This window comes from Triturus cristatus, chromosome 7, assembly GCF_964204655.1.
Source record: "Triturus cristatus chromosome 7, aTriCri1.1, whole genome shotgun sequence".
NCBI classification, from domain to species: domain Eukaryota; kingdom Metazoa; phylum Chordata; class Amphibia; order Caudata; family Salamandridae; genus Triturus; species Triturus cristatus.
In genome coordinates, this window is record NC_140590.1 from 1697508108 (window position 1) to 1697533887 (window position 25780).

General features: G+C 43.5%; 1 protein-coding gene across 2 annotated transcripts in view; it reads right to left on the reverse strand.

Annotated features, from left to right (window-relative positions):
- The window catches only part of LOC146812807 (alpha-2-macroglobulin-like protein 1), a 747116-nt gene that overhangs the window by 251433 nt on the left and 469903 nt on the right, over positions 1–25780 (reverse strand). For both annotated transcript variants that reach the window (XM_085619917.1, XM_085619918.1), the window contains exons 18-20: positions 21435–21522; positions 9127–9352; positions 5176–5305 (exon numbers count right to left, since the gene is read on the reverse strand). In XM_085619917.1, the coding sequence (XP_085476043.1) occupies positions 5176–5305; positions 9127–9352; positions 21435–21522 (444 nt within the window). The remainder of the gene's footprint in view (positions 1–5175; positions 5306–9126; positions 9353–21434; positions 21523–25780) is intronic.

Genomic DNA, 25780 nt, shown 5'->3' on the forward strand with positions numbered 1-25780 from the left:
ACAGATATATATATTGATTTAAATGCTATTTTCTCAGGAACTACTGAACAGATTTACACCAGACCTACAAAAGGCACTTCCTTGACCTGAGGACTACCTCTCTGCCAAATTACAAGTAATTCTGTTCAGCCGTTCGGGCTGTAGCTGTGTCTAAATGTCCTATGGAAAAATGCATGGGGAAAACGCGTTTTGGGACCCCCCTTTTTTCTCAGCCCCCACTTGACAAATCCCCCCGAGACTTTCAGGGTAGGAGCGGAGCGTAGCGCCCCATTAGTTTTGAAAATTTCGCGGGGATTCGTCGACCGGCGCCAAAGTTATTCCAAATAGAATGTTGCGGATTTCCTATGGAAACAGGGTCCTAACTATAACTAACTACTGGCGATATATATATATATATATATATATATATATATTACCTACTAGCGGGCACCAGTAGGTAGTTAAAGTTAGGACCTTGTTTCTTTTCAAAAAGCGTTTTTTTCTTTTGCCGATATCTTTGGTTCCGGTTCACAAACCTTTGCGAAATTTTCAAAATTAATGGGGCGCTCCGGTCAGCTCCTGTCTTGAAAGTGGTATTGCTGAGAGGTGGTCCGAGGCCACGCCCCTTTTTGCACCACTCTGCAAATGCCCCTCTTAGCACACTTCTGGTGGGGCAATGAGGTCCTCTTGTGTCCCGAGGAACTTAGGACTTAAGTGGACTTCATCCCTTGAGCAGCAGTGCGCCAGGAGGCGCGTTTGCAGAGTGGTGTAAAAAGGGGGAGTGGCCTCGGAACACCTTCAGCAATCCAGCTGTTTGGGGCTTACTAGAGATAACAGGAGGGCTAGTTGGCCCCCAGGGACCCTCAGGAGGCAAGAGGACTTCATCCCCCAACCACGAGTGCACCAGGAATCGCGTTTGCAGAGTGGTGCAGAAAGGGGGCGTGGCCTGTGTCCACCTCTCAGCAATCCCACTATCTGGGGCTTACTGGAGGTGTCAGGTAGGCTAGTTGGCCCCTAAGCACCCCCAGCAGCGAAGGAGACTTCAATCTCCATCCAACAATGCGCCTGGGAGTATGTTTGCAGAGTGGTGGGCAAAGGGGGCATGGCCGGCTATGAAAACTTAGCAACCCTGCTGTGTGAGACCTACTGGAGGTAATAGGAGGGGTAGTTGGCCCCCCAAGGTTGTCCTCCAGTAAGTCCCATACAGTGGGATTGCTAAGAGGTCTTTGGAGGCCACGCTACCTCTTTTCCACCACTCTGAAAATGTGCCTCCTGGCACACTACAGGTTGGGGGATGAAGTCCACTTTACTCCTGAGGGAATTTGGGGGCCAAGAAGCCCTCCTAGTACCTCCTGTAAGTCCTATGCAGCGGAATTTCTGAGCACTGGTCAGAGGCCCAGCCCCCTTTCTGCACCACTCTACAAACACTACTACTACATTATAGTTAGTACTTAGTATTTAAAAAGCCTTAGAAATTAATTGAAAAAAACATGGGTTTCAGGGACGTTATAGTTAGTATTTAGCAGTTAAAAAAACTGAGAAATTCCCTGAAAAAAACATAGGTTTCAGGGAGGTTATAGTTGTAAATTAGCATTTATAAAACCTTTGATATTCACTGAAAAAACCATAGGTTTCAGGGACGTTATAGTTAGAAATTAGCATTTAAAAAATCTTTGAAATTCACTGAAAAAAACACTAGTTTCAGGGACATTATAGTTAATAATTAGCATTTTAAAAAACCTTAGATATTCACTGAAAAATCCATAGGTTTCAGGAACGTTATAGTTAGTTGGACATTTCACTCGTACAAAACCAGAGAAATTTGGCCGTTTTAGTTAGTTGAGCTAACTATAACTTGCGCCCCCGCAATGCACTGCTGATGATGTCACATATTACATCACTCATGACATGGTCAGTTAAATCACTGATGACATATCAAATGACATCTCAAATGACATCACTGATGATATCATCCAGTGACTAAGTGTTTCTTAAATGTTTACAAATTATATATATCTATCACAAGGTGTATTGAAGAATGAGTTGGTGTATGAGCATCTGAATGGATGATTTAGTGGGTGCATGACTGACTATATAAGTGAGTTATTAAACATGTCTTAGTGAATGCTAATCTGTGTGAATGTCTGCATCAGTCTGTCAGTTGGTGTGTAAGTGGCTGCATGGGTCGGTGAGTAGCTACATGAGTATCTATATGGGTTAATGATTGGTTGTCTGAGTACCTGTATGGGTGCCTGAGTGTCTGTGTGGGAGGGTAGGGGGGTATGGCCGTGTTGGTGAGTGACTGGATGTCTCAGTGGTATGTGTGTAACAACATATGTGAAAGGCAGTATATGTGAGTGTTGGAGTATATAACTGACTATATGTGAGAGTGAGTGATTGTGAGAGTGGCTGTATTGATGAGTGTGTGCTTGTGTCAGCATGTGTTAGTATTTGTATGAATAAGTGAGGTGGTGAGTGTATAACTGTATTGGTGAGTAAATGGCAGTGTGATTGAGTCTTTGGATTACTGACTTGGTGTGTGAATAACTATGGGTGAGTGGTGGTGTGTGAGTATCTGTATAGGTGTATGAGTGCATGTATTAGTGGCTGTATTGGTGAGTGACTGCATGTATGAGTGGCTGTATGGGTGAGTGAGGGGATATGTGTAGACCTATGAAACAGTGGGTGAGTATGTACTAACTGGTATTGGTGTGTCTATGTTTCGAGAATGGTAGTCTGTATTTTAGAGTGGGTGTATGAAAGTTTATATTAGGGTGTGAGGAGGTGCATCAGATATTAAGCGGATGAAGTCATCAGTGATATCATTTGAGATGTCATCAGTGATGTCATGAGTGATGTCACTGACCATGTCATGAGTGATGTAATATGTGACATCATCAGCAGTGCATTGCGGCGGCATGAGTTGTAGTTAGCTCAACTAACTTTACTGGCCGAATCTCTCTGGATTTGTACGTGTAAAATGTCCAACTAACTATAACGTCCCTGAAACCTATGTTTTTTTCAGTGAATATATATATATATATATAGATATATAAGATTGTATGTGTTTTCAGAAAATACTATAGTTTACATATTCCTATTTTTTCCATTTAATATAATTTGTAATTTCATTTATCTCATTAAAATACATCTTTTAGTGAAGTTTGTTTTAACATTCTGTGTTTGAAAATACCACTTTTAGAAAGTAGGTATTTTCTTGTCTAACCATTCAAACCTGCCTCTGCTAGGTTGTGTATTCCTTGTCTGGAGTTTGAGTGACAGGGCTGGGTAATTCCAGGAGACAGGGTGAGGTGTCCCAGTGGTGAATAGAGAGATCTGCATCTAGATGGGTGGGAGGAGTTGCACCTGGGACCTGAATAGGGCTGTGCTTTCCCTCCACAATGCTGGCTCCACCTCCTGTGGGGCGTCTGATGTTTCTGCCCTGCACTGTGAAAGGAAAGAAGGAGTCATGCAAACAGAGTGCTCCAGAACTGGTATGGACTGGGCAAAGGCCCCTCTACCCTCAGAGGACAAAGGATTTTGGGGTATAAATATTGGGACCCTGATCCCAAGAACTTAGATCACTTTGGGAAACAAGAAGAAACTCTGCTGAGGAGAGGAACCAGAAGAAGCTGTGAAGGAAACTATCCCTGAAACTGGGGGATTGGCCTGCAGTGGTTGCCTACTGCCAAAGAGAGGAGAAAGGAACTTTGTGTGTACTATTGCTCAACTTGTGAAGGATCTCCAATGGCTTGGAAAAGAGCTTGCCTCCTGCTGAAGTCTCAGGAACACCAGACTTCAACCCCCAGCTCCCCAGAGTTCTTTGGAAGTGCCTGCTGCTGTTTTGGGCCTTCTGAGGGACTGCGTGTCGCAAGGAGCTGGAAGCGCGACTCAAGAAGGAGAAGCGTGCCGCTGTCGGAGCTGTTGTTGTCGCATCGCGTAAAGGGTGTCGCCGCTGCAGCCTCGCATCGAGCGGAAGCATCTCGCATCATCAAGGAAGTGTCTCGCAACGCCAAAGAAGCGTGTCGCCATCACAGCCATCGTAGCTGACGCATTGCACCGCATCAAGAGAAGAGGCTCGCATCGAGAAAGAAGCGTGTCGCCATCGCAGCCATCGTAGTTGTCGCATTGTACCGCATCGAGCGGAAGCGTCTCGCAAACGTTGGAGAAGAGTGCTGCTGCCAAGGCCGCTGTCGTCGCATCGCGTAAAGGGTGTTGCCGCTGCAGCTGAAGCATCGAGTCGAGTCTTCTCGCAACATCGGAGAAGCGTGCCGCATCTGGAAGATCTTCTCGTCTTTATTTCTTTGCACCAAAATCTTCAACGCATCAACATCGTTGCAACACTTTCGTTGCCCTGCGTGTCGCATCTAAAAGGTACATTGACTTAAAGTGTCGCATTTAAGAACTTAAGAGAACTAAGCTAAATTCTACCATCTAAAGTAACAGTATTGTGTGTTTTTGTCGTTTAATGGTCTTGTGATAAATCTATATAAAGAATACTTATTTTTGATATAAAACTTGTGTGGTGTCCATCTGTAGTGTTGTCATTTGGTTACTGTATGTGTTCACAAATGCTTTACACACTGCCTCTGAGATAAGCCTGTCTGCTCTTGCCAAGCTACCAAGGGGGTGAGCAGGGGTTATTTCAGGAGTGTACCCCCTTACCCTGACTAGAGGAGGAGGTCCCTATTTGTCACAAGTGCATACCTGTGCCAACTAGAGCCCCCCAAATCTAACATATTGCATTAGTCATTCATAAGCTGCACGCCACAAACTGAACACCCACTGAAAAATTAGGATAATGATTGCTACTGGTACCCAGTGGGATGGCCCATGCTTACTCGATAACTTAACTACAATTGGGTGAGTCTGCCCATGAGGGGTTTTAACCTGGGGCCCAAAAGCTAATTGCAGATCTCTTTAACAGTTACCTCTACTGAAGGGCAATATCACTGGCTCACTTTCTATAAGAGAGAATAATCTGTGTCATTTGCCAATACTCTGTGAACAGGATAGGTGGGTGTAGTGGTCACCCTGCCAATGTAGGGTATATAAATGTAGTGAATTCTCTGGTAGGTGTGAGAATGACAGTCTCTCTAGCTCAGACTGCGGCGACGACTTCCCAACCTTCTCGACCCATCCAACCACATCTGTTGCCTTATATCTGCAAAGTATTCTTAGGCTGGTTTCCCTTACCTATGCTAGATGGTCGAACATTCCAGAAGAAGGTCTCTGAGTCTTGGCTGCACAGACAGGCAGTGTACTCGCAGTCAAAGCAAAATAAGATCTCAAAATCACCTTGGGGCGGTGCTAGAACAGCATTGATCTGCAAAGGAGAGAGGAAGAGTGTTGTTAGTGTGCACAAAAAAGTTTGTGAGTACAATGTGCCCACACGGAGAAATTATGAGGTCCACAGTCTGCGCTCTACAAGGAGGCTAGATCAGTGTGCACGCTTAGGTGCCGATTCCGATCCGTTAGAAAAATTCCCCGTACGACTCGTATCCGGATTTTTTTCCGTACGAATCGTACAAGTACCGTACAAACTGGCAAGTACGATTTGCATGGGAAAAAGTCCATACGAATCGCAGTGGGAAAATTCCCCCACACGTCCTCGGGTCGGAAAACGTGTCCGACACGTCCCCGGACGATTTTACGTACAAATGTGAAAACCGAAGTCCGAGCGCGCAAGTACGATCCATACGGTGCGTCCGAAGTTACAACCGTATGGAAAAAACACAGTACGGACCGAACTGCAATAGCAACCATGGAGACATGTGCCCGCATACGCGACGAACACCCCCCCCCAGCCCATGTATGTACGCGCCGAACCCAGCCCCCCCACGGATGGACGCGCCGAACCCCCACCCCACCCGTGTAGAAATGGAGCGTACCCCCACCCCCGTAGGTAAGGCGCGTACCCCCACCCATGTATGTACGGGACGTACCCCCACCCATGTATGTACGGCGCATACCCCCACCCCCGTAGGTACGGCGCATACCCCCACCCATGTATGTACGGGACGTACCCCCACCCGTGTATGTACGGCGTGTACCCCCACCCCCGTAGGTACGGCGCGGACCCCTGGGGGTCTGCGCCGTACCTACGGGGGTGGGGTCCGCGCCGTACCTACGGGGGTGGGGGTATGCACCATACCTACGGGGGTGGGGGTACGCGCCGTACATACATGGGTGGGGGGACGGCGCGTACATGCGGGGGCTGGGGTGTGGGGACGGCGCGTACATGCGGGGGCTGGGGTGGGGGTACGGAGCGTACATGCGGAGGCTGGGGTGGGGGTACGGCACGTACTTACGGGGGCTGGGGTATACGGCGCGTACCGGGCCCCCAATTCCGCTCGCATCGTGACGTACTTCGCTTTTCCGGCACTTTTTGGGTGCCGTAAAAAAATTGCCGTCCAGACTGGTGTTGGTACGATTCGTACTTCCTGGTTCGTGAAATGCAGCCTGCATGCGTCCCGACGTCACGTCGGAGCTGTCCCGGATCACATTGGTATGTGTTTTTACAGTCGGTCGGTGTTTTTTCCGATTCGTACGGAAATGGTGTTTCCGTACGAATCGTACTTGCAAGTTCGTAGGTTTTTTTTACCGGGTACGAGTCGGACGGTGAAAATGCTCTGACCGACGGTTCGTACCCGGTTTTTCCAGGATCGGAATCGCCACCCTTGTATTTCAGTCGAGGCCTATCACACTAAAATCCACATGGTATGGGAAATACCTACACTATTCCCCTGTTAAATTCAAGCAAGTTTGACCTGCTAAAATCTAACACACCTGGTAATTACTAGGTATGGTAAATAAAACCCATCTTATAATTTCGACCTGTGGACAAACAAGGGTTTATGAAGGTATCTGAAAAGATCAACCCACTTGTGATCATGGTTCAAACAGGATCCTCAGGCTCATAAAAAATTTACAGAGCTACCTCCCACTATAGGGCATTATAGGATATTTGTGACACAGTGTAGATCTACAATCTCTGCAGGATGCAGCCTATTTGGTTACACTACCCCTGTTTTATTTCCTTTGCCTTTTACATAAGGTTTGTGAAAGAAACGTTTTACAATCAGTTTTTAGGCAAGGGACTTTTAAATTTACTTTATATTGGATTAAATACACAAATAAGCAAAATATTGCAACCCTTACTGCAGATAGGCATCTAAAATTATTCTTCCTATTAAATTGTGCATTTTTAAGGAAACGTTTTGAAATTCAAATGGATTTTAGAAAGTGGTCTGGATACCAGAGGTGGGTAGGACCTCTTTTGACTTATGCCATATCGCTATTAATGAAGATCCCTTGAAGGAGAATCATGAAGGGTCTGGGAGACTACAGTTGGACAGGACCACTTATGCCATATGACCATCAATGACGATCCCTTGAAGGAGAATCATGAAGGGTCTGGGAGTCTGCACCTGGTTTTGGATGTCAGGAGCCAAGATGTGGTTTCCCAAGAGAGGCTAGAGATTGAGACAGCATCCATTATGCAGGGATCAGTGGCAACAGGGCCTAATAGAAAGGCAGGGGCATTATGCATTCTTGTATTTGGGTGCAGGGAACAGCTGCTATGCCTCTAATGAGAATGACTTTTGGTTGCCATTTTAGAGGAATTGACTCTGTAGCAACCCCACCCGCATTTCAGAGAACCTGGCAAGTAGGGATGTTTGCTGTGGGCCAAGAGCGTATGGCGGTCATTAACAGAAAAGGTTTCAGCCGTACTTTCCTGGTTGTCATCAGCTCAGCCCAAAAAATAATCTGGTCAGCCATACCAATAAGAGAAAACATAAACTGTTAATTCTGTACATGTATTAACTGGCCTAATTGGGAAAGAGCCACACACACCACAGAGTCAGATTGTGTGTGGTGGAAACCTTGTAGACTTTGTGTAGTGTTAGAAAAGGTTATTCAATGTTTATGCTTGATCGCATTTGAACCTCCATGTTCTACTGCAACAAACAGCAAATAATATTACTAGAGAGACGTACACACATCGATTCATGCGTGACCTCAAAATCAAACAAATAGATGAATGATGATAGAGTGTATGTCCATGAGCGTGAATGCTACGTTGACCGGAAAAGCAGGGATTGATGGGTATTTAGGTGTGTACATGAATCTGTGGTTTGGTCTGCAAGCCCACAGTGTGCACTTCTCATTCGATGGTTTAAATTGTAAGTGTATGGGTGATTGCTGAAAAGGCTGGTGAGTTTGAGTATGCCAGTTGTTTAGTGAGTGGATTGTTGGGTGAGGGAGTGGATACATTTTTATTAGTGTAGGCTTGTGGTTGTATTAGTTGGTGATTTTACTGGGGAAAGAGTGACTAAGTAAGTCAACTGATTCTTGTATAAGGCAGTGGTTGAGTTATTGACTAAGTGGATAAGTGATTAGATGAAAAATTATCATAGTTATCAGGTGAGTTTTTCAGTGCCTAGATTTTCCACTTGCACATTAAGAGACATTGAGTGGGTGTGTTCATGAGTGTGGTTAGTGGCTGCACTAAAGGATGATCAAAACAGCAAGTTAAGTGGATGAGAATCTGAAAGGTTTGCAGGGTATAGAGATTCAACAGTGGGTTAGAGAGTAGCTAGGTGAAAGAGTGAGTAGGTAAATAGTTGTGACACAGAGAAATAGTTTACTGGTGTGTGTGTTCAGTGGAAGTTTGGCTGAAGAAACGGGTGACTGCTTTAGTGAATGAGTGAAACAGTGAAAGTAGGCTTGTGACTGATGCAGTGAAGCAGTAAATGGTCAAATGGGTGAATGCTTCTGATAGATGCTATGCTGTTGTGTTTGGCTGGTCGTTACCTGTCTAAATGAATGGGTAGAATTATTCAGTGGTTGAGCTAGTAAATAGTCTGTTGGGTGTAGAAGTGGGCAATTGAATGTCAAGTAAAGTGAAGAAAGGTAAGAGGTTACATGGTTGGAGTTAGTTTGTAAGTGGTGTGTCACTACTTAGCTTAACTTCAGCAGGCCCAGTATGCAGACTTTATCCCTACTCCCATCTTATCTCCTCTACCCCTCACCCAAAGCTAGCCACCAGCCATGCATGCTTTACCTCCTTCTGATCAGCCGGTCTAGCCTTAAGCATGCAGCTCACCTTTAACCCCCTCAGTCCATCTCCCCACCGCAACTTACACTGACGCAGCCTTCCAAGTGGTTGAACACAGTGGCCTTAAGGCTGAACCTCTCTCCTCGCACAACAGAGTAGGGCAGAGTCAGCTCAACGAAGAAGGGCTTGAAGGCTGTTATCGATACTGTAGGCAAGAGTCCAAAGCCGGTCTTCGAAGTGCAGAAGCCCATGGCTTTCCACTCAGTGATGGTGTCCGGGAGAGTGAAAGAGAAGTTCTGATAACCTGAAGGGCTAAGAATGCAGAAAATTAAGTCAACAGTGGAAATTGTATAATAAAGCAGGTATGTTCAAGGCAGTAAGAGTTTTTACAAGATATCCCAAACTGTACCATCATAGATGGCGGCCGCACATGTGGAACAAGGATAGAGGTCTCCCAATCTTACAACAGTTGAGTGGTTTAACAATATTAAAGGGTTTGAAAGTGTAATGATTGGCTCAATCACAGGCAGACCACGCAAAAGGTATCAACAGATAACTAATTTATAGTTCTCCAACAATATATAGCCATTACTAAAGTGGACTAACAACGAATGGCAGGATCAACAACCTGCTCTACCACAACCACACTGGAGGTGAGAGCCCATGCCAATCTGAACTGCAAGTAGCTATGGAGAAAAGTTAAACCATGAGGAGCTTACATGTAGTCAATTGTATGAATAAATAATATGATATCACAGATAGACTATTGTTATACCTGCAGAACCTACGTTGTTTCTGGAATTAGCACATATGTAAAGATATACTTATACACAATGAATTGTATTAAAAGGTTACTCATTGGCCTCTCCCTATCCTTGTGTGACATGTTGTACTTTGAAGGGAATCTGCTTTTCTTTCTTAGCCCCACTTTATCAATGAACAATTGGCTGGATGAAGTAAAACAGCGCAAGTAGGCCTGACCTCTTTCCACCCAAGGTTTTTACTCGCAAGCAATTACAAACATAGGGTAATAGTGTGACCCAGTTCCTCCAAAGAGGTTTCTCTAGCCCTGACACCATTTCTTTGAGAGTTTTGTTATATCTCTCAATTTGTTTACTTGTAAAGAGCTGAGAAGCTGTTCCAAGGCTGTCCCTGCAAATTCTTTGCAAAGGCCCTCCATCTATGTCCTTTAATTGTTACCAGAACCCAGATCTTGTTCATTAGACATGAACTCCTCCTAATCACTGAAACCTGGCTTACTAATATTGTAAGCTTAATTGTATACACAGTAATCTCACAGGGCTTCAAGATTACCCTCCTGAAGTGACTAAACATAAGGCTTGCGATCAGTGCTGCCTTTAAGGCAGTGCGACGGGTGCCATAGCACGGGCACCAAGGTGTGGGGGCGCTGCATTTGAAAATATCTTACGGGGTTAAAGACACTTGCTGCATAGCTCATTGTCAGGCAATAATAAAAATGTTAATAACACTGGTGATTTATGAACTTAGCTGGAGAGATCCATGTTTTCTCAAGTCACAGTTATGCCTCATTGTAAATGAGCACTAATGGATAACGTTCTTGCTGCAAAGTACAACAAAAGAAGCAGATCTCAAATTCGTGGTTTATGTAAATAGTGGAGTGAGTTACTTTCACCACAGAGATTTTGTGACTAGCAAGTCATACATTACAATCCTTCCAATATACCACAGCGAGCTATGAACCAGCCTCAAAGACCTGCATGCAAACTGCATGGCCTAGGTTCAGAACCTTATTGTTATTTTTCCCAGGACTTTGTTATTCTAAGGTTGCTAGAAATGGTTCCTTTGAGTAGTAACATATTGCTATTAGTACAGACAACCCCAACCTTAGCATGACATTTTAAAGACCATTTTTGTGTTTCTCCAGACTGTGCCCTCTTAACATATAACGCCTACCTGTCTGGACAATATGTAACTCCTACCCCTTGTAACCCTCAATGTCTTATGTACATTTTCCTATAAATTGATTTGCATACTTGCATGATCCATTGTCTCTGTATAATATTTGTGTGTATAAAGAGCACTGACACCCTACTTCGGGATGGATAGTGTTATAAAATAAATTAAATTTGAAAAACAAGTGATAAGGGGCACTTTTAGGAGAATGGTAGTGAGGGATGCATAAAGAAGATCATGGGGTGGAGCCAACAAACATCATCACACCTGGCACCATTAGCACTAAGCAGTGCTTTATTTGTAAATTAATATGTGCCAGGGCCCTGACGAGGAGGCCACAGCAGCTTGCACAACCCATTGCCCCGTCATCGCTGCCAATAACCGTACCAAAACAACTCCTAACCATCTCTCTTGCCTGCAAGTGCAACAATTCAGATTATTCCAGGTCCTCAAAGCTAAAGGAATGGCTGGAGAGGCAGGTATGACTATTTTTTAATGTACATTGTATTCATAAACCACCGTTTTTCTGCTCATCTCTAAATTAGATGAGCAGCGCCACCATGTAGCTGAGTGTCATAAGAGTGGTGATGACAATTAAGTGCCGGTGCCGAGCACCAGACACGAAGTAAATGCTGGTGCCGAGCATCGGAAACCACCAGCTCAAATTAAGCACTGCCACTAAAACTGAACCTGCTTGCGAGGATCCATAGGGTCATACCTTTGGTTCTTATATTAACCTTTGAATACTTCTTCAGCAGTGACTTTTCACAATCTTCTCTTTTCTACCTATTAACTCTGCTTCACTATGCCCTCTATGACTACTATTATTGCACCAATGGTTCTTTATCACCCCTCCGGATTGTCCAGTGTGACTTCAGTATCTGAACTGACCTACCAGATCACAATGCTATAAAAGGATAACATTAATCTGTTACACTTAGGCCCAGATTTATCTAATATTCAAGCAATACAATGCAGAAATACACTTTGCTGCACTGTGAGAAAGGGAGAGGGGAGGAATGCACCATATTTAATATTTTGTTTGTAACATGGTACATTGCTTTCCTCTCCTTGCTCCGGCGCACAAAAAGTGCTGCCTTGCGCAAACTCAGGCACCCTTGTGCCAAGGTAAAGTGGACTTCATCCCCATCCCGTAGTGTGCCAAGAGGTGCGTTTGCAGAGTGGTGGAGAAAGAGGGGCGTGGCCTTTGAAGATCTCTTAGCAATCCCACTGTGTGGGACTTACTGACAGTAATAGGAGGGGTGGTTGTCCCCAAGGACAACCTTTAGAGCCAACTACCCCTCCTATTACCTCCAGTAAGTCCCACACAGCAGCATTGCTAAGTTCTCATAGCAGGCCATGCCTCCTTTGCCCAACAGTCTGTAAACTTTACTCCTGAGGGACTTTGGAGGTGAAGAAGCCCTCCTGGTACATCCTGTAAGACCGACGCAGCGGAATTCCTGAGCGCTCGTCAGAGGCCCAGCCCTCTTTCTGCACCACTCTGCAAACACGACAACTACATTATAGTTAGAAATTAGCATTTAAAAAACCTTAGAAATTCACTGAAAAAAACCATAGGTTTCAGGGATGTTGTAGTTATTTGGCCATTTCACTCGTACAAGACCAGAGTAATTTGGCCGTTATAGTTAGTTGAGCTAACTATAACTCATGCCCCCGCAATGCACTGCTGATGACGTCACATATTACATCACTCATGACATAGTCAATAATATCACTGATGACATCTCAAATGGCTTCACTGATGACATCACCCACTTAATATCTGATGCACCTCCTCGCACCCTAATATAACCTTTCATACACGCACTCTAAAATGCAGACTACCGTTCTTGAAACCATAGACACACCAATACCAGTTAGTACATACCGACTCACTGATTCATAGGTCTACACACATCCACTCACTCACTGATGCACTCACTCATACACGCAGTCACTCATCAATAGAGCATCCTATATATACACTCATTCACCCATACAGACACTTACATACTGCCACTCATCCACGGTGATATTCACACACCTAGTCAGTCACCCAAAGACTGAATTACAGTGGTATTTATTCACCAATCCAGTTATACACACACCACCTTAGTTATTCATACAGATACTTACACATACTTACTCTCTTATACAATCACTGACACAAGCATACACTCATCCATACAGCCACTCTCACAATCACTCACTCTCACATATAGTCAGTTATATACTCCAACACTCACATATACTGCCTTTCACATATGTAGTTACTCACACATATACCACTGAGACATATATTCACTCACTAACACAGCCACACGCACACTCACTCACCCATACAGCCCCTCACAGATGCACTCATGAACCCATACACCCACTGATTCACCCACTCATACGTCCATGCAGGGAGTTACACCCCCACCCACACACACAGATACTCAGGCACCCATACAGGTACTCAGGCAACCAATTATCAACCCATATAGACATTTATTTAGCTACTCACAAACCCATGCAGCCACTTACATAACAACTGACAGACTGATACAGACACTCACATAGATTAGTCATTCACCCATGCATTCACTAAGACACGTTTAATCACTCGCTTATGCAGTCAGTCAGTCACGCACCCACTAAATCATCCATTCAGACACTCATACACCCACTCATTCTTCAATACACCTTTGCGTATTTATATATAATATTCTTAAACTTTTAAAAATCACCCAGGCTCTGGACGATGTCATCAGTGATGTCATTTGAGATGTCATCAGTGATGTCACTGACCATGTCACGAGTGATGTAATATGTGACGTCATCAGCAGTGCATTGCGGGGCGCGAGTTATAGTTTGCTCAACTAACTATAACGCATGAATTTCTCTGGTTTTGTACGAGTGAAATGTCCAACTAACTGTGACGTCCCTGAAACGTGTGGTTTTTTCATTGAATTTCTAAGGTTTTTTAAATGCTAATTTCTAACTAAAACGTCCCTGCAACCTATGGTTCTTTCAGTGAATATCTCTCTCTCTATATATATATATATATATATATATATATATATATATATATATATATATATATATATATATATATAAGAAAATACCCTCCCATGAATTTTTAATCACCATTTTTATCTATTTATTAGGCACTATTCACTTTTTTCAAGCACTTTATAAAGCATTATCTTTTGCACAGAGCCATTTGCACAACCAGCCATGTCCTTTGTGACATTAATAAAAAACAGGGATTTATCCCACAATAAATCACAAAACATGAGATTAGATGATGATAATGACAGACCAAATGTGTCTAGGCTTTTGAAGAATTACCTTAGGTTAAAAAAAATGATCAAGCAATCTAATAATTTTAATGGTTTATAGGAACCATCAAAACGGATTTATCCTATTATTGTCTTATTCATGTATGTATTTATTTATTTATATATTTATATGTTTTAGATATGTAAACAATGAATAGTTAAATTGATTGCAATAACTAATAACCCATTAGGGATGAGACTTTTATGCAAATATGGGTATTTATTTACATGTTTTTTATGTATATGTATATATATATACATTTAACAATGAACCTTACTGCAAATAACAAGCCAGTATGAACTAGATGTCATTTGGTCATTGAATTGTATATTCTTATCTTTATTTTATGAGGTAGGCTGTTGTGTTAAGCACTGGCACTGTAAATTTGTAATCACGTGGTTAAAAAATGAAAAAAACTGAGCATATCAGTTTTAAAAAAAGGAACAAGGAGGAAAAAAAAGTGTAACCTTTAACAATGAAAGGCCAATGGTTGATGCGCGTCATGTGATCAAGTCCCCTGGGAGGGACGAATTGCGTAATGACTGCCGCTATGTGTTTGTGAGGAGACCAAATAAACGAAGCGGTATTTTTATGAATCCTGTGGTCCGTGCTCTATTCAGTGCTACCAGTGAGAAGGTGCAACTGTTAAGGAGTGCTTCGCAATATACAAAGGCAGGTTTGGACTCCTCCTGCCTTGAACACGGACTCCTCTGCTAATTGGGCTAACCTGCTACAAAGGAGCCATTGCCCGGCAACGTGCATTGCTTAGAATCCGTAAGGAATACCGGCAAATCATCCCCCCAACAGAGTGAGCGCTACAGGAGCAGAAATCGGACATCCCGCATTCATGCAGGTAAGCAAGGGATGCGTCGGAGGACGCGGCTTACGCGTTACCGGTGTTGTGGGTTGCGGTTTGAGCCCTGTGATTAATACTCCGAGTTGGGCACAGAGCGATTCAAAGTTTGCAAGTAACGGCTAAGCTACAGTGTAGTGACAGGAGATTTCTCTAACGAGCCGTGAAATTACAAACCACCGCATTATTTCAATAAATAGATCAAGCTCACAAACGTAACCATGGCATCTGACGCGCTCAGAGAAAGGGAGGAAGCAGCGGCAGCTATGTTTAGCGACGACAAAGGACTCAATTTCCCAGAAACCATCAGCAATGGCCAAAAATGCTGGTATAAAAGAAAAATTTAAACAATTGGAGAAGCTTATGAGAACTGAGCAAAAACGTTGGTGGGAGGCGAAGGAATTGCAAAGGTATATAGATGTGGGGAGAGTTCCCCGCGGTCTAAGGATACTTATCGCGAGATGATGCGGGAATGGGCCGAAGCGAACTTGGAATCATCACGTAAATTACTATTCATTGTGGTCAAGTATGCTGAAAAATATTGTATAAAGTTGGCTGATGAAATTGATAAATTAAATAAAGATCTCGAGACAATAGAACAGCAGGAAGAAATCGAAAAACTGAAAATGGACATGAAAAAACATTTAAAAAAAGAGGAAGACGTCATAAGGGAGCGCAAAGCCTTCAAATTCCACCGGGATCGGTGTGATTACGAATATGGAAGGATATTTACATTTGCAAAAAAATTTGACCCTCTAAAAGCAGATACAACAGGCATGACACAAAACTTGGTTCAAGGAATAGGAGGTGAAAACCTGCAATCAGAATTGACCTCTGCATCAGATGGAAGCTCGGCGGTGGAAAGTGGGTCAGAAGTTGAAGCCCGCAGAAAAGCAAAACCCCCAGCAACTCGCAGACACTCCCTAACCCAGAAAGTGGATTTTTTATGCAGGGAGCGCCTCCAATCGCTCAGGCCAAGAAAACAGCAAGTGAATCCACATCGAAACGAAACAGAAAACGGAGGGAGAGAAGGAAGGCAAGCAGAAGAAGGAATAAACAAAAAGCAACCAAAACGGCAGCAGAAGAAATTTTGGAAAAAATAAGACCCATCAATGCGGATGCAGTTAATGACAAAACTGTCATCAATCTAACAGATTTTGTGCTAAATGCTGCAGAAAAACAACTTCTGGCTTTGGGTCTATCCTTCTGCCTCGAAAGTTCATTTAATTATGCGAAATCACGAGTGGATGTATACAAAAGCGTAAGAGAATTAAAGCTTCAAAAATTCCATGCCCATGCAAAACCTTCTAAATTAGATAATATTGACACTAGTGCAGCCAGTAACATTCAACCAATATATGAAGAGCGCACTAAGGTTTTAAATGACAAGGAATCACAAAACATGGTGGAGATCCTATATGATCTAATTCATGAAGGCAATCATGGAAGTAAAGGCAAAGATGAGGACTCAATATTAACATAAACCAAGCAGTGTCAAACACCATTCAAGCCACCCTCCACTTTTTATCCACTTATGATCAAGGATACAATTGATGTCTTTCAGGAACAAGTTATCAATGACCTAAAAAATTTGAACAGGAGAATAGATAAAGCAAAAAATAAGTCCATAAAAAATAAAAAAGAGCTTCAAAACCACCAACTGATGACAAGACTAAAAAATGATAAGAATATAGTAATCAGAAATGCGGATAAGGGTGGCAACGTGGTACTTTGGAAAAGAGATGACTATGTAAAAGAGGCAATGCGGCAACTTAATGATAAATCATGTTACTGCAATAGCAATAAAATGACTCTAAATACGGTTTACTCAACATATAAATTGAAACTCATGAGTTGGCGAGATATTGGTCTAATAACTACAGATAAATATACATTTTTATGGAATGCAAATCCAACAATCCCAATCATGTACTTTATTCCAAAAGTACATAAAGATGAAACAAACCCGCCTGGCAGGCCAGAAATAGCATGTTTGAGAACACCTCAATATACATAGACTTTTTTCTACAGGAACATGTTCACAAACTGGCCTCATATATCAAAGACACAGGGGACTTCTTGGCCAAAATGATTAACTTCCCCTGGCAAGATGATTACCTTTTAATTACACTCGATGTGGCCTCACTTTACACATCTATCAAACATATGGATGGTTTAAGAGCTTTACAATTTTATCTATCTAGAAGAGGGCCATACTATGCTGACCATACCAGGATGTTGATCAACATGGTTGAAATATGTTTAACAAACAATATATTCATGTTCTAAAATACTTTATATCAACAATCACGAGGAGTAGCCATGGGAGCCAGCTTCTCTCCCAGCTATGCGTGTTTACACATGGGCTGGTGGGAGGAGCTGGTCCTCATGGAGAATTATTCTGAGGTCATGTCCAATCATGTTAAATGTTGGTGGAGATTCATTGATGATTTGTTCTTGGTTTGGCATGGTTCAAAGAATGAAGCGGTCATGTTCATTTATACAATCAATACCAATGATTTGAATTTGAGTTTCACTGCTAATATTAGCCAAAATAGCAAAGTGTTTTTGGATGTTGAAGTTTACATTAAGCAGGGTAAACTTGAGACCAATTTGCACAGAAAACCGACAGCAGGAAATGCAATTTTGCATGCAAGCAGCTCGCACCCAAAACATCTAATACAAAGTATACCTTATGGCGAGCTACTACGCATAAAGCGAATATGCAGTGACAGTAAAGATTTTGAAACTGCTCAATTGGAATGTTTAGCTAGATTCAAGAAAAGAGGTTACAGCAACAAATGTCTAGCGACAGCCCTTGCAAACAGTAACCTGAAACAAAGGGATGCCCTATTGAAAGAGAAGCCCAAGAAGCTCATGCATATTGAAACCCCAAACAGTTTCAGATTTATTCTGGAATATAACTGACAGGAAGCAGGAGTACGAAACATTATCAACAAGAATTGGTATCTAATAAAACAGGATCCAATCATAGGCATGACAGTCCCTAAACGGCCCTCCATTACCTATAGGAGGAACGTTTCAATGAAAGATACCTTAGTTGACAATGATCCCTGTCGTCCTCCAGTTAAGACAACCTGGTTAAATCAAAGATTGGGGTTTCATAAATGCAAATCATGTAAGGCCTGCCAGCAAGGGGTGTCAACAACCAGCTATTCAACCCCCTTTGGCAGCCCGGATAGACAAATCAAAAAAGTTTTAAATTGCAAAACAGATCATGTGGTGTATGTGCTGGAGTGCCCATGTAAACTCAGATATATTGGAAGTACAATTTTACAGGGACATAAGCGGGTACTCCAGCACATACGCGCGCTCAAAAACAATGATCCTGCCTATCCAGTGGCTCGCCATTTCAATGAGTGGCATAATAATAACCCAAAGGATCTTAAGTGTTTCCTCATAGATTGTGTATATATATATATATACACACACACATATATATATGTCTGTTTATATATATATATATATATATATATATATATATATATATATATATATATAATAGAAAGGTGAAAAATCACTGGGTTTCAGAATTCAATAATTTTATTTCAAGAGCAGACTCGTTTTCAGCGGTTGCCTTTTTTAATGCTCGTACAGATACAAGACGTGTTTCCTGCAGACTCTCTTCTATGTGGTGTTCAATCACTGTGTCAGTTAAGGTCTAGAGAGAGGAGAGGAGGGTTAGTGATTCACTATGCTATTCCAGTTGCCATCTTGCATGTTTTTTCATGCACCTCTGCCCTTAATGGGCTATATCCCCCTTTAATACACACAATAGTTTGTATTAATAGTCTCCTTTGCCCCTCGCCCAAACCGCAAGGCAGCTTCTCATCGGCAAATAGCTACCCACAGGGATTGGTCCAATTACCTTTCCCAGAGATTTGGATAATCTCTGAATTTTATCGACTGGGACCTCCGTGCCTCCATGCACTCTTGCGGCAGTTCTGGCAGTGTCTTTATAAAAAACAGCTCCAAGCTCCACCAAGCACTTATAGAACTCTTCCTGGGCGGTTGCTTCCACATGAGAGGGTGGAATTCTCGTAAAATGTACGCTCCGACTTCCAAAAGCAAGATGAGCACTCACAGGGTTTCAGGATTCATTAATTTTATTCCAAGAGCAGACGCGTTTCAGCGGTTGTCTTTTTCAATGCTCGTACAGATACAAGACGTGTTTCCTGCAGAGTCTCTTTTATGTGGTGTTCAATCACCGCGTCAGTTCTGGTCTTGAGAGAGGAGAGGAGGGTTAGTGATTCACTATGCTATTCCGGGCGCCATCTTGCATGTATTGATAAAAGTTTTTTCATGCACCTCTGCCTTGAATGGGGTATATCCCCCTTCAATCTGCAGCTCCACACAATAGTTTGTATTATCAGTCTTCTTTGCCCCTCGCCCAAACTGCAAGGCAGCTTCTCATCAGCAAATAGCTACCCGCAGGGATTGGTCCAATTACCTTTCCCAGAGATTTGGATAATCTCCAAATTTCATCAATGGGGACCTCCGTGCCTCTATGCACTCTTGCGGCCGTTCTGGCAGTGTCTTTATACAAAACAGCTCCAAACTCCACCAAGCACTTATAGAACTCTTCCTGGGTGGATGCTTCCACATGAGTGGGTGGAACTCTCATAAAATGTACGCTCCAACTTCAAAAAGAAAGATGAGCACTCACGGGGCTTCAGGATTCTTGAATTTTATTCCAAGAGCAGACGCGTTTCGGTGGTTGCCTTTTCCAATGCTCGTACAGATACAAGACTTGTTTCCTGCAGATTCTCTTTTATGTGGTGTTCAATCACCGTGTCAGTTCCGGTCTAGAGGGAGGAGAGGAGGGTTAGTGAATCACTATGCTATTCCGGGCGCCATCTTGCATGTATTATCAAAAAAATGTCATGCGCCTCTGCCCTGAATGGGCTATATCCCCCTTCAATCTGCAGCTCCAGATAATAGTTTGTATTATCAGTCTTCTTTGCCCCTCGCCCAAACCGCAGGGCAGCTTCTCATCAGCAAATAGCTACCCGCAGGGATTGGTCCAATTACCTTTCCCAGAGATTTGGATAATCTCCGATTTTCATCGACGGGGACTTCCGTGCCTCCATGCACTCTTGCCGTAGTCCTGGCAGTGTTTTTATACAAAACACCTCCAAGCTCCACCAAGCACTAATAGAACTCTTCCTGGGTGGGTACTTCCACATGAGAGGGTGGAACTCTCATAAAATGTTTTTGTTTTCGAAGTTTTATATAGCGCGAACTTGGCCCGGTATCGGGTATCAGAGCGCTTTACATAGCACCAGTTGCGTTACATGAGGACACATTCATATTTGTTAGGCACGGGGAGATTAAGTGATTTGCCCACAATCACAGGATGTTCAGCGTCACTGCCGAGACTCAAACCCGGTTCCCAAGATTCAAGGTTGACCGCCCTGGCCATTAGCCAACTCCTCTCCCCAATGCAATGTACTGCTTTATGGTGGGGCTTCAATAAAAATGATGCAATCATAAATAGTTGCTCATCAGATCCTAAAACAAGCAGTGGCAAAGCCAACAGGTCAGCATGCAGAAACATATGATCTTTTCAATGCTTGTTTATTGTGTGTCACCATACATTAAAACACTAAGGGCCCGATTCCGATGCAATTAGGAATGGCTCCGACCCTCGGTTGGGGCCAGCCTACCCGCATCGGACCTGCCCGTTTGGATTCTGACTCAGTTTTCCGCTGGCTTTCGACGGGTTCGGAAACCCTTCAGTACTCCCCTGACCAGCTCTGTCCGGCCGACGGAGTACGATGGCAGTTTCCGACTGCCTTTCTGGGCCAGCGTTTCCAACACACAAAAGCAGTGGGAAACTGTCTTTGGGGGCCCCTAGCAGGGGTGCTAGGCCACGGAATGGCAGCCGAGGGAGGCACCAATTGTGCGCCCCTGTTGATCCCTGCACCCGGTGGCAGGCACCTTGGGGTGCATGCCACCGTGTGCAGGGATGAACTGCACCTCTGCACTTTAATGATGCGAACATGCATTCCATTCGGAATTCATGCTCCCATTGTTAAGTATAGGATTGCAACCGAACAGGTCTGGAACTGACGACAAGAGGTCGTTTGGTTCCAGTTCCTGACTCCGGTCCGTTTAACATCGGAATCGGCCCCTAAGTGTATGAGAGACTAACTGGATTGCCCCTTTGTATGGTATGCCAAACTGTTTGAGGATCTTAAGAAATATTGAGAAATGCCACAATCATCCACCAAGGAAGGGAAACATCAAACCTCTTACCCAACATGGTAAAGATCCCAGATCCATGTCTCTGGGAAGTACTGCCTTACTTTGTCCTCGATGCTGGACGGAGCTACATTTACATTCCCTGAGGAGATAATATGTAAATAGTCAAATTGCATTCATGGTAAGAATCATGCCTTTGTGACTTGTACTAACCGAGTGATATTTATTGCAGATACCGTGAGATAAAAAGGTAGAAATGCTGGTAAAGATTCATTATTCAGAAATCAAGAGCAATATCATATAAATCCGTCCCGACAATGTTCTTTAACACATGCAATGAATGAAAGAGATACAAGCTTAGAGACACCTGGGGTGATGTGTTATTCCTGGAAGAGTAAGATAGAAAATATTACCACTGGGTGAGGCCAATACGTTTAGCCCTTCTGTCCCCCTTATTATTGGTTGGCAAATGTACTGTATCACACACCAGACTGAAAATAAGCTTCACTTCTCCCACAAAATAGTGTCACTCTAACAGAATGCTAAAGCACCTAGTGCATATGCATCTTTCTGGCACATAGGCTTCTTATATTTACGTCACTAATTATCACACCTGGTTTCTCTTTGAACCACCAGCTTTTTTGGACCAGCCTCTTTCAGCCATTGGCTTGAGAGTTTATCAGTCACATCTTGGCTCATCCCAGTGTAGTATTTATTCCCTTCGCTAATGGTGTATCATCCACCTTCCAATAGAGTGCTCGCACTGGAAAGCATAGGGGGCTATTTTACTACAAGTGACCTCTCCTTCCATCAGCTATTTGCCTGATTCCAATCCTTTCTACTTGTGTGACCTCTCCTCTTTGCTCCCACTAAGGTCTCTCTCTTTTCCCTGTGTATTTCCAGAATTATAATACCTCCCACCCTTCCCTCAGTGGACGAATGCATACTGGTGAGTCTTGCCCATGGTAACACTCCCGTTGATGTGTCTGAACAGGCACTCAGTTCATAGAAAGAGACTGCTACAGGTTGCATTTAGAAGATGTCATGTCATGTCAATAGGAATTTGTAGAGCGCACGTACACCGGGGAGGTTTCATGGCGCTGGTTAGGTAGACATCCAGGTCCCTGAGAAAGAATTTAGAAAGCCTGTCGAAACAGCCAGGTTTTTAAGAGATTTCTGAAACCGAGGAGATTGGTGGAGAAACGGATTTCATATGGGAGGGAATTCCAAAAGGAGGGGGGCCAAGGTGGAAAACCTGGCACCACCGGTGCGCTTCAGTCTAAAAGGGGGAATAAGAAGAAGATTTTTGTGCGCTGAGCGAAGGTTACGTGTGGGAGCATATTTATTAATCATGTTGTTGACGAATTTCGGGCTGTTACCGTTGAGTGACTTAAAAATAAGACATCCAATCTTAAAGGCACACCGCTGAGCAACCGGCAGTCAATGAAGTTACTTCAAGAGGGGGGTGATGTGATGATGCCGAGGCTGGTGAGTAATCAGACGCACTGCCTGGTTTTGTACCATCTGTAAGCATTTTAAGAGATCGAGAGGGATGCCAAAATATAATGATTTGGCGTAGTCGACATGTGACATGACCAAGGCAATAATCACCTGTATCTGAGCATCGTGAGTGAGAAATTTACAGATCTTCTTTATTTTTCGGAGTTGAAAAAAACAGGTGGAGATCACAGATCTAATATGGGGCTCCAGAGTAAGATCTTGACTGATGACCACCCCAAGGCTTTTAGCCGAGCTAGAAAGAACAGGGACTGGCCCAGCTCTCGGGGCCAGAAATGGGGTCCCCAAGGAATTTTATCAATGCCACCAGTTAGAATTAGCTCAGTTTTGTCTGGATTAAGTTTCAGATGGTTCTCGTTCATCCATTGACTGATGAACAACATGGTGGATTGAAAAGCATGGATCGACTCAGAAGAATTACTAATGGAGAAGATGAGTTGAAAATCATCTGCATAATTGAAAGTGCAGACTTTGCGCTCACTCAGGGCTCGGACAAGTGGGGGGAGGTAAAGATTAAACAACAGGGGAGAAAGGGAGGAGCCCTGAGGGACTCCAGAAGAGATTTTGACTCTAGGGGCAGTGAACTGAGCAGTGCGAACTGCCTGGGAGCAATTTTCCAAAAAAGAGTTGATCCAGCTTAAGGCAGGTCCTGGGATTCCAGCGCCCCTGACACGGTTGACCAAAAGAGAGTGGTCGACCGTGTCAAAGGCAGCGGAGAGATCAAGCAGGACGAGGGCCTGTGAGGAACCACTATCAGCCTCACCACGGAGGGTATCTAATACTGTAAGGATTACCGCCTTGGTCGAGTGTGCCGGGCGGAAGCCTGCTTGATGAGAATCAAGAAATTCTGATTTCTCCAAGAAGTCAGTGAGACAACCTGTGACATAAGCTTCCAATATCTTGGCCAGATAGGGAAGGAGAAAGATAGGGCAGTAATTGGTTATCATAGTTATCATAGCTTTCAATGGAGTGATCACCATTTTGAATTGGCCACTGTATATGGAAGACCTCCTCTCCCAACTGGGATTCATGGTACCCCTGTTACCACAAAAATGAAGCGTACGTTTGCAATTCCATGCACCATCATGAGGTATCGTGGAGACTAACCACAACTGCCTGCACTCTGTGCCATCTATTGCCTACCTTTGACCCCTACCCCACAAAAGGCTCCACCGGTGTGGAAAATGTGGAGCTACACTGTTGATTCCACAGAATTGCCTCTGACACAGTGCTGCATGCAACAAGGTGCAGAACCGAAGAACTTAGAAGACTTTTTACTTATAAACTCAGATAACTTCTGAATCCTGGCTAAATTCAGGGCATAAACGTGATAGCCAGTGGTGAAGGAAATTCTGGCAGTTAACTGCTTAGACAGAAGCTGGTTTGTTGCAGCCAAAAAGGATCCATCAATCAAGGACAAGAATGGTGTTGAAGCACATAAAGAAGACAGCGGAAGAGTTGTAAAAAGATTAACCTTAGATTCCATCACAGGTAACGGAAATTCCAAAACTTGAGCTATCGTAAAGCCATGAAAGAATATACCGCAATAGGCAGGTCAGAGTTATAATCAAGGTCCGTCTCAAGAGATGTGTATTCCGATAGGCATTTTGAAGTGCTAAATCAATGCTATAATCCATGCTAGAGGATGGAAGATTCTCAGGTTCGCCACAGTCATCACTGCCCTGATAGACAATATGAGCCACCTCAATGGCATCAAATCAGGGTCAGAAATCTCTCCCATGTGAGCACAAGTTGTGCAAGTTTCTTGCTTCAATGCCAAGATGACCATGGGCATTTGAGCACTTTATAAAAACTATCATTCATTCCTTACGATTTATTAATGAGAATGCTTGCTAAGAAGCTCATCGTTGAAGCATGCCTTAACCTGATAACTGGCATTCACCAAAATGGCTTCAGTATATGGAATTTTCAAAGTCAAATCTGAGATCAGCACTGGGAGAGTTGAGCAGGTGCCAACACCGGTGCCGGAGCAATTGGCGATTCATTTAGTAAGAATATTTCAGCTAATATGGCTGAAATGGCATCAGAAGGAGAAGCAAAGGAGTGGACAGCCATTTGGATAGGATATGCATTCATGGAATCCAGAGGTATCTGGGGGCCCAAGGCATACTATAGGGAGCTGGGACGAAGCATAAGAAGTGGAGCATGACTTGGGTAAAGGTTGCCACAGTGTCAGGGCCAGGAACACCAGAAAACTGGGTAGGGGCTCCAGCTATGGCAAGAGCTCCGGGTGAGGCTAGAGCACCAGCACATCTTGCCCAAGATGGGAATCAGCTTTGAGGATGATGTTGAGGCCCGGGAATGCCGCCGTCGGGATAAGCACAGTTAAGATGATGATGATCACCATAATTATTCTAGAAATGCTGTCCGTGTTTTGAATAATATTTAACCATAATTCTTCCGATAACTTAACTTGAAATCCTCCAATTTGCATAAGAAAATGATGGCTTAAATCCCTTCACTATATTACCTATCACTACACAAGCAGAATTGAGCTGACCTTCTTCTGGTAGACTTCAACTAACAGACTTTAAATACATCCAGTGGTAACCCTGTAGGCTGTCTTTATTGGCCCTCTACATTAACTGTTTATGCAACAGTCAATAGCCAAAAGGTGGATCACAATTTTGTTATCCCCAACGCTACCAAAAACAAAAAAAATACCAATACTAAAAGACCCTTGGTCAAACTTAAATTAACCAGCTACATTCTTCTATATGATTAAAGTGTGACCTTAAAATGGCCACTAACATCCCTTCTGAAAACAATGGCTGGAGAGAGTAATCTTCACCATCAAGCAATCCTACATTAAAAGCTCCCAATTATCTCCCAAGACGTGCGTGTACAATTAAACATGTGCA